At 45.3% G+C, this 13,847-nt stretch overlaps 1 protein-coding gene across 3 annotated transcripts in view; it reads right to left on the bottom strand.

Annotated features, from left to right (window-relative positions):
* Window positions 1–13,847, bottom strand: part of GRID2IP (Grid2 interacting protein) — a 120,515-nt gene that overhangs the window by 104,963 nt on the left and 1,705 nt on the right. For all 3 annotated transcript variants that reach the window (XM_087973120.1, XM_087973121.1, XM_087973122.1), the window contains exon 2: window positions 1,530–2,116. In XM_087973120.1, coding sequence (XP_087829246.1) covers window positions 1,530–2,116 — 587 coding nt within the window. The remainder of the gene's footprint in view (window positions 1–1,529; window positions 2,117–13,847) is intronic.

Below are 13,847 nucleotides of genomic sequence, written 5' to 3'. Positions count from 1 at the left end.
ATTGGAGAATATGAATTACGATACACCCAGGGGGTGGGGGGAAACCAGGGTCAAGGGTGACAGTGAATGATGTGTCTCAAAGTCGGCTCCACCCAGGCAGTGCCGGACTTGTTAACTCCCAATAAATCATTTTGAAGTTTTGGAAGTTTGGCTTGAGACTCATGATTTAAATGGGGGGTAACTGCCGGAATTCTTACAGTTAGCCGACTGAGACACATCATTCATTGTCACCCTACAGGTAGTCCTCAACATACAACAGTTCATTTAGTGACCATTCAAAGTTACAACGGCGCTAAAAAATGTGACTGATGACTATTTTTTTATACTTACGACCATTGTAGCATGTCTGATTAAAATCTAGGTGCTTGGCAATGGACAAATATTTATGACAATTGTACTGTCCTTGGGGTCAATTGTCATGTGACACCCTTGTATGACCTTCTGACAAGCAAAATCCATGGGGAAGAGCCAGATTCACTTAACAACCGTGTTACTAACTTTAAAACGGCAGTGATTCATTTAACAACTTTAACACATTAACAGAGTTGGAAGAGACCTCTAGTCCAACCCCCCACCCACCCAAGCAGGAGACCCAACCCCATTTCTGATAGATGGCAGTCTCTTCTTGAAAGCCTCCAGGGATGAAGCTCCCACAACTTCCGAAGGCATATTCTGTTCCATTAGTTGATTGTTCTCCCTATCAGAAAATTTCTCCTTATTTCCAGGTTGAATCTCAACTTTTATCAGTTTCCATCCATTATTCCTTGTCTGGCCTTCAGGGGCCTTGGAGAATAGCCTGACCCCCTTCCTCCTCTCTGGGGCAGCCCCTCAAATATTGGAAGACTGCTCTCCTGTCTCCCCTGGTCCTTTCTTCCCTAGACTAGACAGGCCCAGTTCCTGCAACCGTTCATCGTATCTTTTAGCCTCCAGTCCCCTCATCATCCTGGTTGCTCTTCTCTGCTCTCTTTCTAGATCAGGGTGTCAACCTTGGCAACTTTAAGACTTGTGGACTTCAACTCCCAGAATCATCAGCCAGCAAAGCTTGCTGGCTTGAATTCTGGGTTGCTCTTCTCTGCACTTTTTCTGGAGTCTCAATATCTTTTTTATAATGTGATGAACTAAAACTGGACACAGTACTCTAGGTGTGGCCTTACTAAGGCTTTATATAGTGGTGTTAGTACCTTCCTTGATCTTGATTGCATCCCTCTGTTAATGCAACTTAGGATCGCATTGGCTTTTTTGGCTGCGGCTGCTGAGCACAGCTGGCTCCTATTTAGCTGGTTGTCCACTTTGGCAAGAAAAGTTGCAAAATGGGACAAAACTCATTTAATGAATGTCTGACTTAAGAAGAAATTTGGGGCTCAATTCTTGAAGGCTGCCTGTGGGGAAGTCCAATAACAGGGCCCTTCACGCCTTCCAAGCCCCAAGCCAGGGTCCATAGCCAAGATTTTAAATCGTTTGCAAGAAGCCTTCGCTCCCGATTCCCCCACAGCCCCACAATCGGTTTCCGGGCATCACTTGTGACTTACCTTCTTGCTGAACTCCCGAGCTTTCTGCCTCCTTTCCTGATGCACGGCGTCTGCACTCCGGATAAACTCCTCCACGCTGCTGCCAGCCCACCGCCGCAGCCGCCCCAGCCGCAGCAGCCCCAGTCTCAGACCTTCCTCCCGGCAGGATCTCATTGCGGCAGCCGCATCTTCATAACGATGGACATAAGTGCCATCGACTTCCAGGATGTAATCGCCCTCTTTGATGCCCGCTTTGGCAGCTGGCGAGTCCTGAGCCACGCTCTCCACCTGCAGGGGGTCCCCTTCGTGGCAGGTCAAGGTAAAGCCAACGTGTCCCTGCAGCCCCGGGGGGAGGTCCACCTGCTGGAGGCGGGAGACCACGCCAATGCTCGGGGGCACGTTCTCACACTGCCTGGCCAGGATCGCCAGGGCCTCGGCACTCATGGAAGGAACAGGCTGCCCCTCGATCTCCAAAATCTGGTCTCCGGGCTGGAGGCCGGCCACTTGGGCGCTGCTGCCTTCCTCCACAGCCACGATGTAGCAGGGGCCATTTCCACGGATCTTAAAGCCAAACTCCTCCGGCCACCCAGCATTGGTGGCAGGCATGACTGGAACGGGAAAAGGGGACACATGGAACAATCAGCCATTCACACCAGGGGTGGGATTCAGCCGGTTCTGACCGGTTCTGGAGAACCGGTAGCGGAAATTGTGAGTCGTTCGGAGAACCGGCCAATCCCACCTCTGACTGGCCCCGCCAACCCCATCTCTTCTCTGCCTCCCATTGAGTCCCAGCTGATCGGCTGGGTCTCCTTTGGTTGCCCTGCAGAGGAGAACGGAGCTGGAAAGCAGGTTAGTGGGCTGGGGAGGGAAGGGGGATTTTGCAGTAACCTTCCCCTGCCACGCCCACCAAGCCACACCCACCAAACCATATCACTCCCACCAAGCCATGCCCACAGAACCGGTATTAAAAAGTTTTTAATACCACCACCGATTCACACACACACGCACCCCAAGCAAAAGAAAAGCCACGGATTGCCATGCACGCTGTATCAGGGGTGTCCAGCCTTGGCAATTGTAAGACTTGTGGACTTCAACTCCCAGAATTCCCCAGCCGGCTGGAGGATTCTGGGAGTTGAAGTCCACAAGTCTTAAAGCTGTCATGGTTGGAGACCCCTGCACTATATTTAAAACTTCCTTTGCCACCTGACCCCCAGGCACCTCTGCATTTCACCCTCCTTTGGTTCCCCACGCCAGGCATTCTCTTGTTCTTCCCACAGCAGAGGCCTCGTAAGATTTTGCGCTGACAAAACAAAATAGCCCCACCTCTGGCATCTCATCTCTAGGAGGAAAGGGAGAAGAATGGGCCTGTTTGAGTTTTATTTTAGTCACAAATAACACTATATGAGGGGAGCCCCTTATAGGGGAGCCCCCTTGGCTATGGGGTGCAGTGTCTGGCCCCGTTTCTCTGTGTCATAATATATGTGGGTACATACATAACTTTGTATTTATTTATTTATTCTGTCATGGTTATGTAGTGTATATTGGAAGTTGTGACCCTTTGAGAGCTGTATGCAACAAAATTTCATTTTAAACTATGCTGATTTGTGTACATCAGAGGCTCAGTGGCTAAGACACTGAACTTGTCAATCAGAAAGGTCGGCAGTTCAGCAGTTCGAATCCCTAGTGCAGCGTAACAGATTGAGCTCCTGTTACTGGTCCCAGTTTTTGCCAATCTAGCAGTTCGAAAGCATGTAAAAATGCAAGTAGAAAAATAGGGACCCCTTTGGTGGGAAGAAGGGAACAGCGTCTGTGTGCGCGTTCGGCGTTGAGTCATGCCGGCCACATGACCACGGAGATGTCTTCAGACAGCGCTAGCTCTTCGGCTTTGAAACGGAGATGAGCACCGCCCCCCAAGAGCCAGAAATGACTGGCACATATGTGCGAGGGGAACTTTTACCTTTACGTTAAAGTGACAATAAAGTTATTATTCTATTCTATTCTATTCTATTCTATTCTATTCTATTCTATTCTATTCTATCCTATCCTATCCTATCCTACCCTATCCTATCCTATCCTATGTAACCGGAACGATCTGGAACTGAACACACTCAAAATCGTAGAAATGGTGGTAGACTTTAGAAGAAACCCTCCAGTCCAGTGACCTCTCACGATACTAGACAACACAGTATCAACAGTAGAGACCTTCAAATTTCTAGGTTTTATCATATCACAAGACCTAAAATGGACACCTAACATCAAAAACATCCTCAAAAATGCACAACAAAGAATGTTCTTTCTGCGCCAACTCAGAAAGCTCAAACTGCCCAAGGAGCTGCTGATCCAATTCTACAGAGGAACTTTTGAGTCTGTCATCTGCACCACTATAACTATCTGGTTTGGCTCTACAACCCAGCAGGACAGACACAGACTTCAGAGGGTAATTAGGACTGCAGAAAAATCAATGACTATCAACCTGCCTTCCATCGAGGACCTGTATACAGCATGAGTCAAAAAGAGGGCTGTGAAAATATCTACAGACCCCTCACATCCTGGACATAAACTGTTTCAACTCTTTCCCTTAAAATGACGCTATAGAGCACTGCACACCAGAACAACTAGATACAAGAACAGTTTTTTCCCGAACGCCATCACTCTGCTAAACAAATAAATCCCTCAACACTGTCCAACTACTTGCTAAGTCTGCATTACTATCACTATTAATCCTCCCATCCTTCCTTTCACCCATTTCCTGCCACTAATGACTGTAACTTTGTCGCTTGTATCCTTACAATTTATATGGACTGTTTGCTAGTATGATTTGATGGCTTATTGTACCCTATGACTATCATTAAATGTTGCACCTTATGATTCTTGACTCTGACAAATGTATATTTTCTTTTATGTATACTGAGAGTATTTACACCAAGACAAATTCCTTGTGTGTCCAATCACACTTGGCCAATAAAGAATTCTATTCTATTCTATTCTATTCTATTCTATTCTATTCTATTCTATTCTATTCTATTCTAGTCTAGTCTAGTCTAGTCTAGTCTATTCTACTCTACTCTACTCTACTCTACTCTACTCTACTCTACCTACCCTACCCTATCCTATGTAACAGGAACAATATGGAACTGAACACATTCAAAATCGTAGAAATGGTGGTAGACTTTAGAAGAAACCCTCCAGTCCAGTGACCTCTCACGATACTAGACAACACAGTATCAACAGTAGAGACCTTCAAATTTCTAGGTTTTATCATATCACAAGACCTAAAATGGACACCTAACATCAAAAAAATCCTCAAAAATGCACAACAAAGAATGTTCTTTTCTGCGTCAACTCAGAAAGCTCAAACTGCCCAAGGAGCTGCTGATCCAATTCTACAGAGGAACTTTTGAGTCTGTCATCTGCACCACTATAACTATCTGGTTTGGCTCTGCAACCCAGCAGGACAGACACAGACTTCAAAGAGTAATTAGGACTGCAGAAAAAACAATGACTATCAACCTGCCTTCCATCGAGGACCTGTATACAGCATGAGTCAAAAAGAGGGCTGTGAAAATATCTACAGACCCCTCACATCCTGGACATAAACTGTTTCAACTCTTTCCCTTAAAATGACGCTATAGAGCACTGCACACCAGAACAACTAGATACAAGAACAGTTTTTCCCCGAACGCCATCACTCTGCTAAACAAATAAATCCCTCAACACTGTCCAACTACTTGCTAAGTCTGCATTACTATCACTATTAATCCTCCCATCCTTCCTTTCACCCATTTCCTCCCACTAATGACTGTAACTTTGTCGCTTGTATCCTTACGATTTATATGGACTGTTTGCTAGTATGATTTGATGGCTTATTGTACCCTATGACTATCATTAAATGTTGCACCTTATGATTATTGACTCTGACAAATGTATATTTTCTTTTATGTATACTGAGAGTATTTACACCAAGACAAATTCCTTGTGTGTCCAATCACACTTGGCCAATAAAGAATTCTATTCTATTCTATTCTATTCTATTCTATTCTATTCTATTCTATTCTATTCTATTCTATTCTATTCTATTCTATTCTATGCTATGCTATGCTATGCTATGCTATGCTATGCTATTCCATTCCATTCCATTCCCCTTCCTCTATTCTATTCTATTCTATTCTATTCTATTCTATTCTATTCTATTCTATTCTATTCTATTCTATTCTATTCTATTCTATTCTATTCTATTCTATTCTACTCTACTCTACTCTACTCTACTCTACTCTACTCTACTCTACTCTAGTTCTGTTCTATTCTCTAGCAGCACCATCAGTGACAAGGGCATTACAATTGAATCAGACATGGGGAACCAAAAAAGGCTGATGCAAACCTAGGTTGCCTTAACAGAGGGACAGACTCAACATCACTTGAAGCATTAGTGCCACTTTATAAAGCCTCAGTGAGGCCACACGTAGAGTACTGCATCCAGGTTTGGTCACCTTATTATCAAAAAGATGTTGAGACTCTGGAAAGAGTGCAGAGAACAGCAAGAAAGAGGGTTAGTGGGCTGGAGGTTAAAAGATATGAAGAACGGTTGCAGGAATTGAGTATGTGTAGTTTAATGAAGAGGACTAGGAGAGCAAACATTATAGCAGTGTTCCAATATTTGAGGGGCTCCCAAAAGTTTCAACATATTCTCCAAAGCATGAGATGGCAAGGCAAGAAGCAATGGATGGAAGCTAATCAAGGAAAGAACCAACCTAGGAGGATTAAGGAGAAATTTCCCGATTGAGAACAATCAGGAGAAATTTCCTGACAGTGAGAACAATCAACCAACGTAATGGCTTGCCTTCAGAAATTGTGGGTGCTCCATCACTGGAGATTTATAAGAAGCGGCTGGACAGCCATTTGTCTGAAATAGTACAGGATTTCCTACTTAAGCAGATTAGACTAGAAGACCTCCAAGGTCCCTTCCAACTCTGTTATTCTGATTAATCAAACATGGAGAACTTCCCTGCAGCACGTTGTATGTGCTGGACTACATTACAATTTGTTTGTTTTTGTGCCTTTGAGCCAATGCTGACTTCTGGCCCTGCCTGGGCCAGTCCCTGCAGCTTTCTTGATAGTATATTCAGAAGTGTTTTTGCCCTCATCACCTTCTTCTACCTAGGGCTGAGAGAGAGTGACGGCTCCAAAATCACCTGGGGGTTCTGTGCCTAAGGTGGGATGGCAACTCACAGCCCCTTGGTTTCTAGCCTGATGTCTTAAGCACAATCCCAAAGGGGCTTTTGGGTAGCCCTCCAAAGGCAGGTAGTTTCCAAAGAACAAATTAGACTTCTGAAGCAAGAAAGCAGTTTTGGAGCATGTGAAGATCAGGATTTCTTATTCCTCTAGATGGGTAAATTCTTCGTTATAACAATGTCTGTCTTTTTAATAATTGCTTTGTTTTGGTCTCTTTTACAGCAGAAGCGGGCAGCACCGGGAGAATGAAGGCTGCCGTTTAATCTGGGGACAGAGGATAATGGGTGGCTGATTCTTTGGTCTGGCCATTTTATATTTTTGAACGTTTAATTTAGATTACTTTATTGTCATTGCACCTCGTACAACGAAATCAAACACCAACCTCAGTGCTATGACCATGGAAACAAGCACACACGCACACATCCTTCACATTCTATACATTGAACCAAAACACCCCCAACACTGCACCATACAGTGCACTATACAGCAGAATTCAATAGAGTCGCTGCCCTGGGATAGAAGCTGTTTTTCAGCCTATTTGTCCTTGCTTTTATTATTATCCTGTACTGTCTGCCAGATGGTAATAGTTCAAAAAAGGGGGTGCCCAGGATGAGATGAATCTTTGAGGATGTTTTGAACTTTCTTAAGGCAGCAGGAGCTATAAAACTCTTCAAAAGAGGGGAGAGGGCAACCCATGATCCTCCGGGCAATGACCTTAACCCTTGGAGTGCTGTCCTATCTGCCACTGTGCAATTGGCAAACCATACAGAGGTGCAGTAAGTTAAGATACTCTCTATGGTGCAGCGGTAGAAGGTCACCAGCAGTTGTTCATTCGGTTTTTGTTTCCTGAGAAGCCTCAGGTAGTATAGTCTCTGCTAGGCCCTTTTGACTAGGGCTGCAATGTGAGCCCCACAGGTCAGGTCCTCTTTTAGGGTAACACCCAGAAACTTAATACTGACCACTTGCTCCACTCAGTCTCCATTGATAGGGCTGGAGGTCTGATCTGTTCCTTCTATAGTCCACTATCAGCTTCTTGGTCTTATTGGTGTTGAGGACCAAGTTATTGTCTCCACACCACGAAAGCAACCGGTCCACCTCATCTCAGTAGGCAGATGAAAGCATTTTAAAAGTAGGGATGGGAGCAGATGTCCCCTAATTCGCACCAAAAGGCTCCAGTATCATGGAGTCCAGAGTCATTGACTACTAATTCTGTCTCTTGTCTTTCCTTTCCTATTTACGCCTGTTGATTTTCTTCTCCTTTTCTTCTCCTCCTCCTCCTCCTCTTCCTCTTCGTTTTTTCCTCATCCTCTTCCTTCTCCTTCCATGTAAAAAATTTTTTAGGATAGTCCTCCCTACAAAAATGAAATAGACTGTCACTTCAGCTTATGCCATAATACTGGAAGTGTTAGTCTGGAAGGTGCCACAAGCTCTTTTACCATTTATAGCCCTGACTGATGTTTTCCCACCTAACCTTCACACTTCCAAGTATAGCTGCTTACTTGCAGGATCTTGTAACTAATTGAGAAGTTCTTTTCTGTGTCCTGCTTCCTTCTCATTGACGCAGTTTTTTTCAGGGAAGCTTATCTCAGTATTCGTAGCCCTTTGTGATCGCCTAATACATTTGAAGATTCCCAAGAAATGGAAGGAACCCAAGGATACTTTCACTCCATTTCATGGAAGCTGCTCAGAAGATGACATACGAGAAAACCATCTCTGGTCTCGCAATTTGGCTATTTCATTACTTGATTCCTCTCTCACTTTTGAATCCAAAAGGTTCTTAAAGAGAGTGATTTAATATAAGTTGGGGAGCATCCTCTTGGGCAGTTCTCTGCTCTCAATGGCCTTTTGCTGCTTGTTCTGAGGTGGCAAACATCTCCCCAAATCCCCCTGTTCTCACCCACCAGACCAGCCTAAGAAACCAATGCCTTAGAGGTTATAGAGGTTATGCCTTAGAGGTACCTTGAGGGTCATCTAGTCCAGCCCCCCTCCTGCCCAAGCAGGAGACCCTACACCATTTCCGACAGATGGCTGTCCGGTTTCTTCTTGAAAGCTTCCAGTGATGAAGCTCCCACAACTTCTGAAGGCAAATTCTGTTCCATTGTTTGATTTTAGAAATACTTTTGGTAGAACAGCTGTAGCAACAGAATCCGCCAAGTCTGTTTCCCCACTTTCTCTTGACCTTCATTGATGAGGGGCCTGTCCAAGACGGTGACTCTAATTATTTTCTTGGCCAGGGCTCAAACCATCCTTGTCTGATTGTTGCTTTGTCTGCAACTCTTCCACCTGTCCTTCCATATAGACGTGACACCTTTCAAGACTGGAAAGCAGGCCAGGATCTGAGCAAATTCTTGGCCACGGGTGCTTGCCCCTGATCTTGGCCAAAAGGCAAGCTATGACAATCCCTTCTGCGGTATCCCCCAGGTCAGTTGGGAACGGCTTCCACTGCACCCCAGCGGAGCAACAGCTAATGGGAAATTGACCACACACCATAACCCTGGTCTGGCTCAGCATAAATAGAGACACCTCGACTCCAAAGTCAGGATCCCTGGATCTTTTTCCCACATGCGGCATGGGTGAACAAACATGCACATTAAGGGAAAGATATGTGCCACCTATAACCGTGATGGCAAACCTATGGCATGCGTGCCAGAGGTGGCACCAGAGCCCTCTCTGTGAGCACGCAAGCCATTGCCCCAGCTCAGCTCTGCTGCATATGCGCGCCTCGCAACAGCCAGCTGTTCTTTAGGTCTCTGCCATGCATGCGTGGGGGGTGGGGTGCATGCATGGGGATGCACGTGTATTGCATTTTGGGGATGCGCACGTGCACTTTGGACACTCGGTGCTGAAAAGGTTAGCCATCTCTGACCTATAATATCATTCCATTTGAAGACACGCGTACACAAATTGTCAGCGCTCAGGATTTCAAAGACTGTGAGGCCTGTCTACACTCCTAGTCATTTCTCATGGTTTTTTTTCCAGCTTTGTTCCAGGAAAAAAAGCATTTACCTGAGGTAAGACTTTTAGGCCACAATCCTGCCTCTTCTCTCATGTGGGTATCCAAGTCAACAGAGAGATTTGCTCAACTGAGAAAGGACTAAATGCCCAGGCGCCACTTTCTTGCTGCCTCAAAATGGAAGGATTTTCACGCTTAGTCAGATAAATCAAGCCCTTCTCTCATCTTTTGGGCACATTTGAAGGAAATATTTCCAAGACAGGAAGGAAAGACTGGCAAATCCAGGCACAAAGAAGGCCTGAATTGTAATTCGAATGGCAGAGTCCAGCTTTCGTAGAGCAGGGGTGTCCAACCTTGGTAACGTTAAGCCTGGAGGACTTCAACTCCCAGAATTCCCCAGCCAGCTTTGCTGGCTGGGGAATTCTGGGAGTTGAAGTCCTCCAGGCTTAACGTTACCAAGGTTGGACACCCCTGTCGTAGAGGATCTTCCTATCTGAAGGAGGTTAAACTGGACTCAAAGCCAGAGAGCACCAGATCAATACAGGCCAGAAAATTAATATTGCCAGCAGAGGGGACTCCAGTATTGAGGAAGGAGGGGAGAGAGGGCATTAGAAGTTGGAAGGAGGAATGTAAGACAATACACTTTCCTGCTCCAAAGAGGGGTTTGATGGGTGTAACGTGACCCTTTGGTTATCTTGCAAAGGGAGCTTATGCTTGATTAAAAGATGATCCATTCCTGAAATCTCTGCAACAAGGTCACTGTGAAACATTTCTGTCACGAAGGATGGCCAAAATGAAACAAAGCATAAAACTCTAGAATTGGAAGGGCCACCAGAGTCGATCTGTCCCCTTCTCTGCATCTGGAGAACCTCATGCCCAGAGAGGTACAACTGGCCCCTGACCAGTGGTGGTATGCTACCGGTTTGGATCGGTTCGACCGAACCGGTAGCAAAAAAGAAAAAGAAAAAAGCCAACGATCAGTTGAGAGAGAAGGAAAAAATCCTCCACAATCAGCTAAGAGGAAAAAGGAGAGAAAAGTGCAGGATCCGCCCTCCCAGGATCATCCGCTGAGAAAGTCATTGTCCATCCCTTACTTCTCTGCGCTTGAAACAGACAATGGTGAGGATTGAGCCCCTGCAGGCTAATACAACGGTTCTGCAAGTTTTATTTCATTTATAAATGCTCCACAGCCAAAGTCATTAATCAGATTTTCACAAGTACTCAATTGTTTAGATGCAAAAAACCAAGGTTTGTTTTTCAGAAAGAAGCAAAGGGGGGAGAGACATCTCTTCCACACTAATTGAGCAGTAATTTCATTACCAAAAATAAATAAATAAACCAAAGTCTAATTTAAAATCTGTCATCTAATTAATTAGGAACACTGATTTAGCCAGCTACATTTTATTTTTCCCAATTATTGCAGTCTGGGCCAGTTTGGGTTGGGAGGGGGAGTAATCCTCTGAATGCAAATTAGCCATTGAGGAGGCTCAGCAGTCCTTCAATCAGAATAGAGCCGGAAGGGACCTTTGAGGTCTTCTAGTCCAACCCCCTGCTCAAGCAGGAGACCCTATACCATTTCAGACAAGTGACTGTCCAGTTTCTTCTTAAAAACCTCCAGTGATGGAGCGCCCATGATTTCTAAAGGCAAGCTACTCCAATGCTTGCAGGTCAACTTGGGTGAGTGGCAGCCAGTGCATACATACATGCGCATCACACAAGTTGAGCTGCATTTACATGGCCCAGTTCCCCTCTCCCCTCCCTCCCAGCTGGACCACCGAGTTGCAAAGTTTGGGGACTGCTGCCTTAGCACCCTTTCAATGCCTTGCAGGAGCAATGAGGAAGAGTTTAAATTAGCTGGTCCAGGACAAGATTCACACGGACAACATCTACATTCCAACCTGGTTGGGAGTGATGGGGAGAGCAAGTTTCCTCCATGTTCCTAAGCTCAGCGGAAGCACCCTAGTGGGTTGGCCTGGCTAAAACTGCAACAAGAGCAAACTTGGCTTCTTAGCTAAAGTTTTACCAACAAAGAAATAAAGAGAGACAAGTATAGATCTCTTTCAAGCTATTTAGCTCTCATCAGCTAGCTATACCCTTCTGCGATTCAAACCTGGGCTACTTACATATTAGGTAGATGTAAGAATAGGAACAGGAGAATAGAATAGAATAGCAATAGGAGTAGGAGTAGAATAGAATAGGAATAGAATAAGGAGAATAGGATAGGATAGGATAGGATAGGATAGGATAGGATAGGATAGGATAGAACAGAACAGTAACAGAATAGCAATAGGAGTAGGAGTAGAATAGGAGAATAGAATAGAATAGAATAGAATAGAATAGAATAGAATAGAATAGAATAGAGTAGAGTAGAGTAGAGTAGAGTAGAGTAGAATAGGAATAGGAATAGGAATAGGAGTAGAATAGAATAGAATAGAATAGAATAGAATAGAATAGAATAGGAGTACGAGAATAGAATAGGAATACAATAGGAATAGAATAGAATAGAAATAGGAGAATAGAATAGAATAGGATAGGAATAGTAGAATAGGAGTAGAACAGAACGGAACGGAACAGAACAGAATAGAATAAGAAAGAATAGGAATAGAATTCTTTATTGGCCAAGTGTGATTGGACACACAAGGAATTTGTCTTCAGTTTAACCCCTATTAACCTCTAAGCCCAGAATCCCAGGAGGGTTTGGCTAGTTGACGAGAGCTAAATAGCTTGAAACTGATCTATACAATTCTCCCTGTATTGCTTTGTCGGTAAAACACAAATTCAACAAAAAAACAGTTTGTCATGAAAGCGACTGCCTGCGAAGGCTCCTGGATTGGGGTTGAAAGGTGAAAGCGGAAGCAGTATGCTCCGTCCCATAATTGGGGAGACCAGGTTGCCAATAGACCGGTCCCACTGGGAAAAAAACAAGAGGTTGGAAGGGAGCATTCCAGCCCTCTTCCTGCCTGAGACTGGACACGTGGATCCCCTGGGTGGATCAGGAGGCTGGAATCTCCTCCTCAAACTATGAATGTCCACTTTCAGCCCTGAATCACCTCCAGAGTTTAGTTCATAAACAGCATTTTTATCTGCCTTCTCTTCAGCACACAGAATATCCACAGGGCAGCTTCTTGCAAGACCACATTGCCAGGTGGAGAAGTCAACGATGTACATATAGTCGTCCTCATTTAGTGACCAGTCTCAGTTATGAGGGTGATTAAAAAGTAACTTTATGACTCCTCTATTTATGACCCTCACAGGTCTGTCAAGCAAACTAAACCCAGACATGGTTTGGCTCAGTGGCCACTTTGCTTAACGGCAAGGTGGGTGTTCCCAATTGTGGTCACTGAACGAGGACGGCCTGTAGTGCCGAGTGCCAGAACCTCAGCAGGTGGCAGTACTTGGCTAGCCTCAGCAACAAAGCTGGATCAAGACTGGCTAGGAGGTGGACAAGCTAGGCAGGAAGTTGCAAGAAGCCAATGTCCAGTTGCCCCCAAAATGATACAGATGAAGACTTTAAAGAGACTAAGGTGGAAAAGTCTAATTTTGAAAGACGAGGACTGCCAAATACTTCTCTCCCCTCGCCCCCTCCCCCTTTGAAAGCTTACTTGTTTCCTGCAAGGCCGAGCAGCACCGGCGGCTGGGAAGGGAGCGCTCCGGCAGAGGTTTGGCGCTCCTCAGGATCAGTTACAGACCCATGGGGCAAGCGGCTGAGTTTCCATGGCAAATGCTCTCCAGGACAGTAACCTAATAGGGCCATCCTTGGCAGCCCAGCCTAGCTAGGGAGAAGCAGGCATGGCCTGGGATGGACAGAGTAGAAGGATTGAGAAGTTCCAACAGAGAGATGGAGGGGCTGCACTCACTGTGGGCTGTGCCTTATATACACTTCGTGGGAATTGCAGTGGCACGCAATTGTGACGGACAGAAGCTTCCAAAGATAGTGAGCCATAGAGCGGCCTGGCTGGCCCCTTCCGAGTCAAAACACAGCAAAAGGAAGTAATGGTGAGTAGTAAGACACCTAGTAAGATCACACCTAGAGTACTGCATCAGAAGTGGCATTGAGCAGGTTCTGACCAGTTCTGGAGAACCGGTAGCAGAAATTTTGAGTAGCTAGGAGAACCGGCAAATCCCACCTCTGACTGGAAATTTTATAGTGTCCTTCC

Source organism: Notechis scutatus, chromosome 12 (assembly GCF_049901735.1).
Source record: "Notechis scutatus isolate UNSWTSFEM ecotype Mainland chromosome 12, rNotScu1.2, whole genome shotgun sequence".
NCBI classification, from domain to species: Eukaryota; Metazoa; Chordata; class Lepidosauria; order Squamata; family Elapidae; genus Notechis; species Notechis scutatus.
Note: the sequence above shows the minus strand (reverse complement) of the source record. Positions and strands in the feature narration are given on the sequence as shown.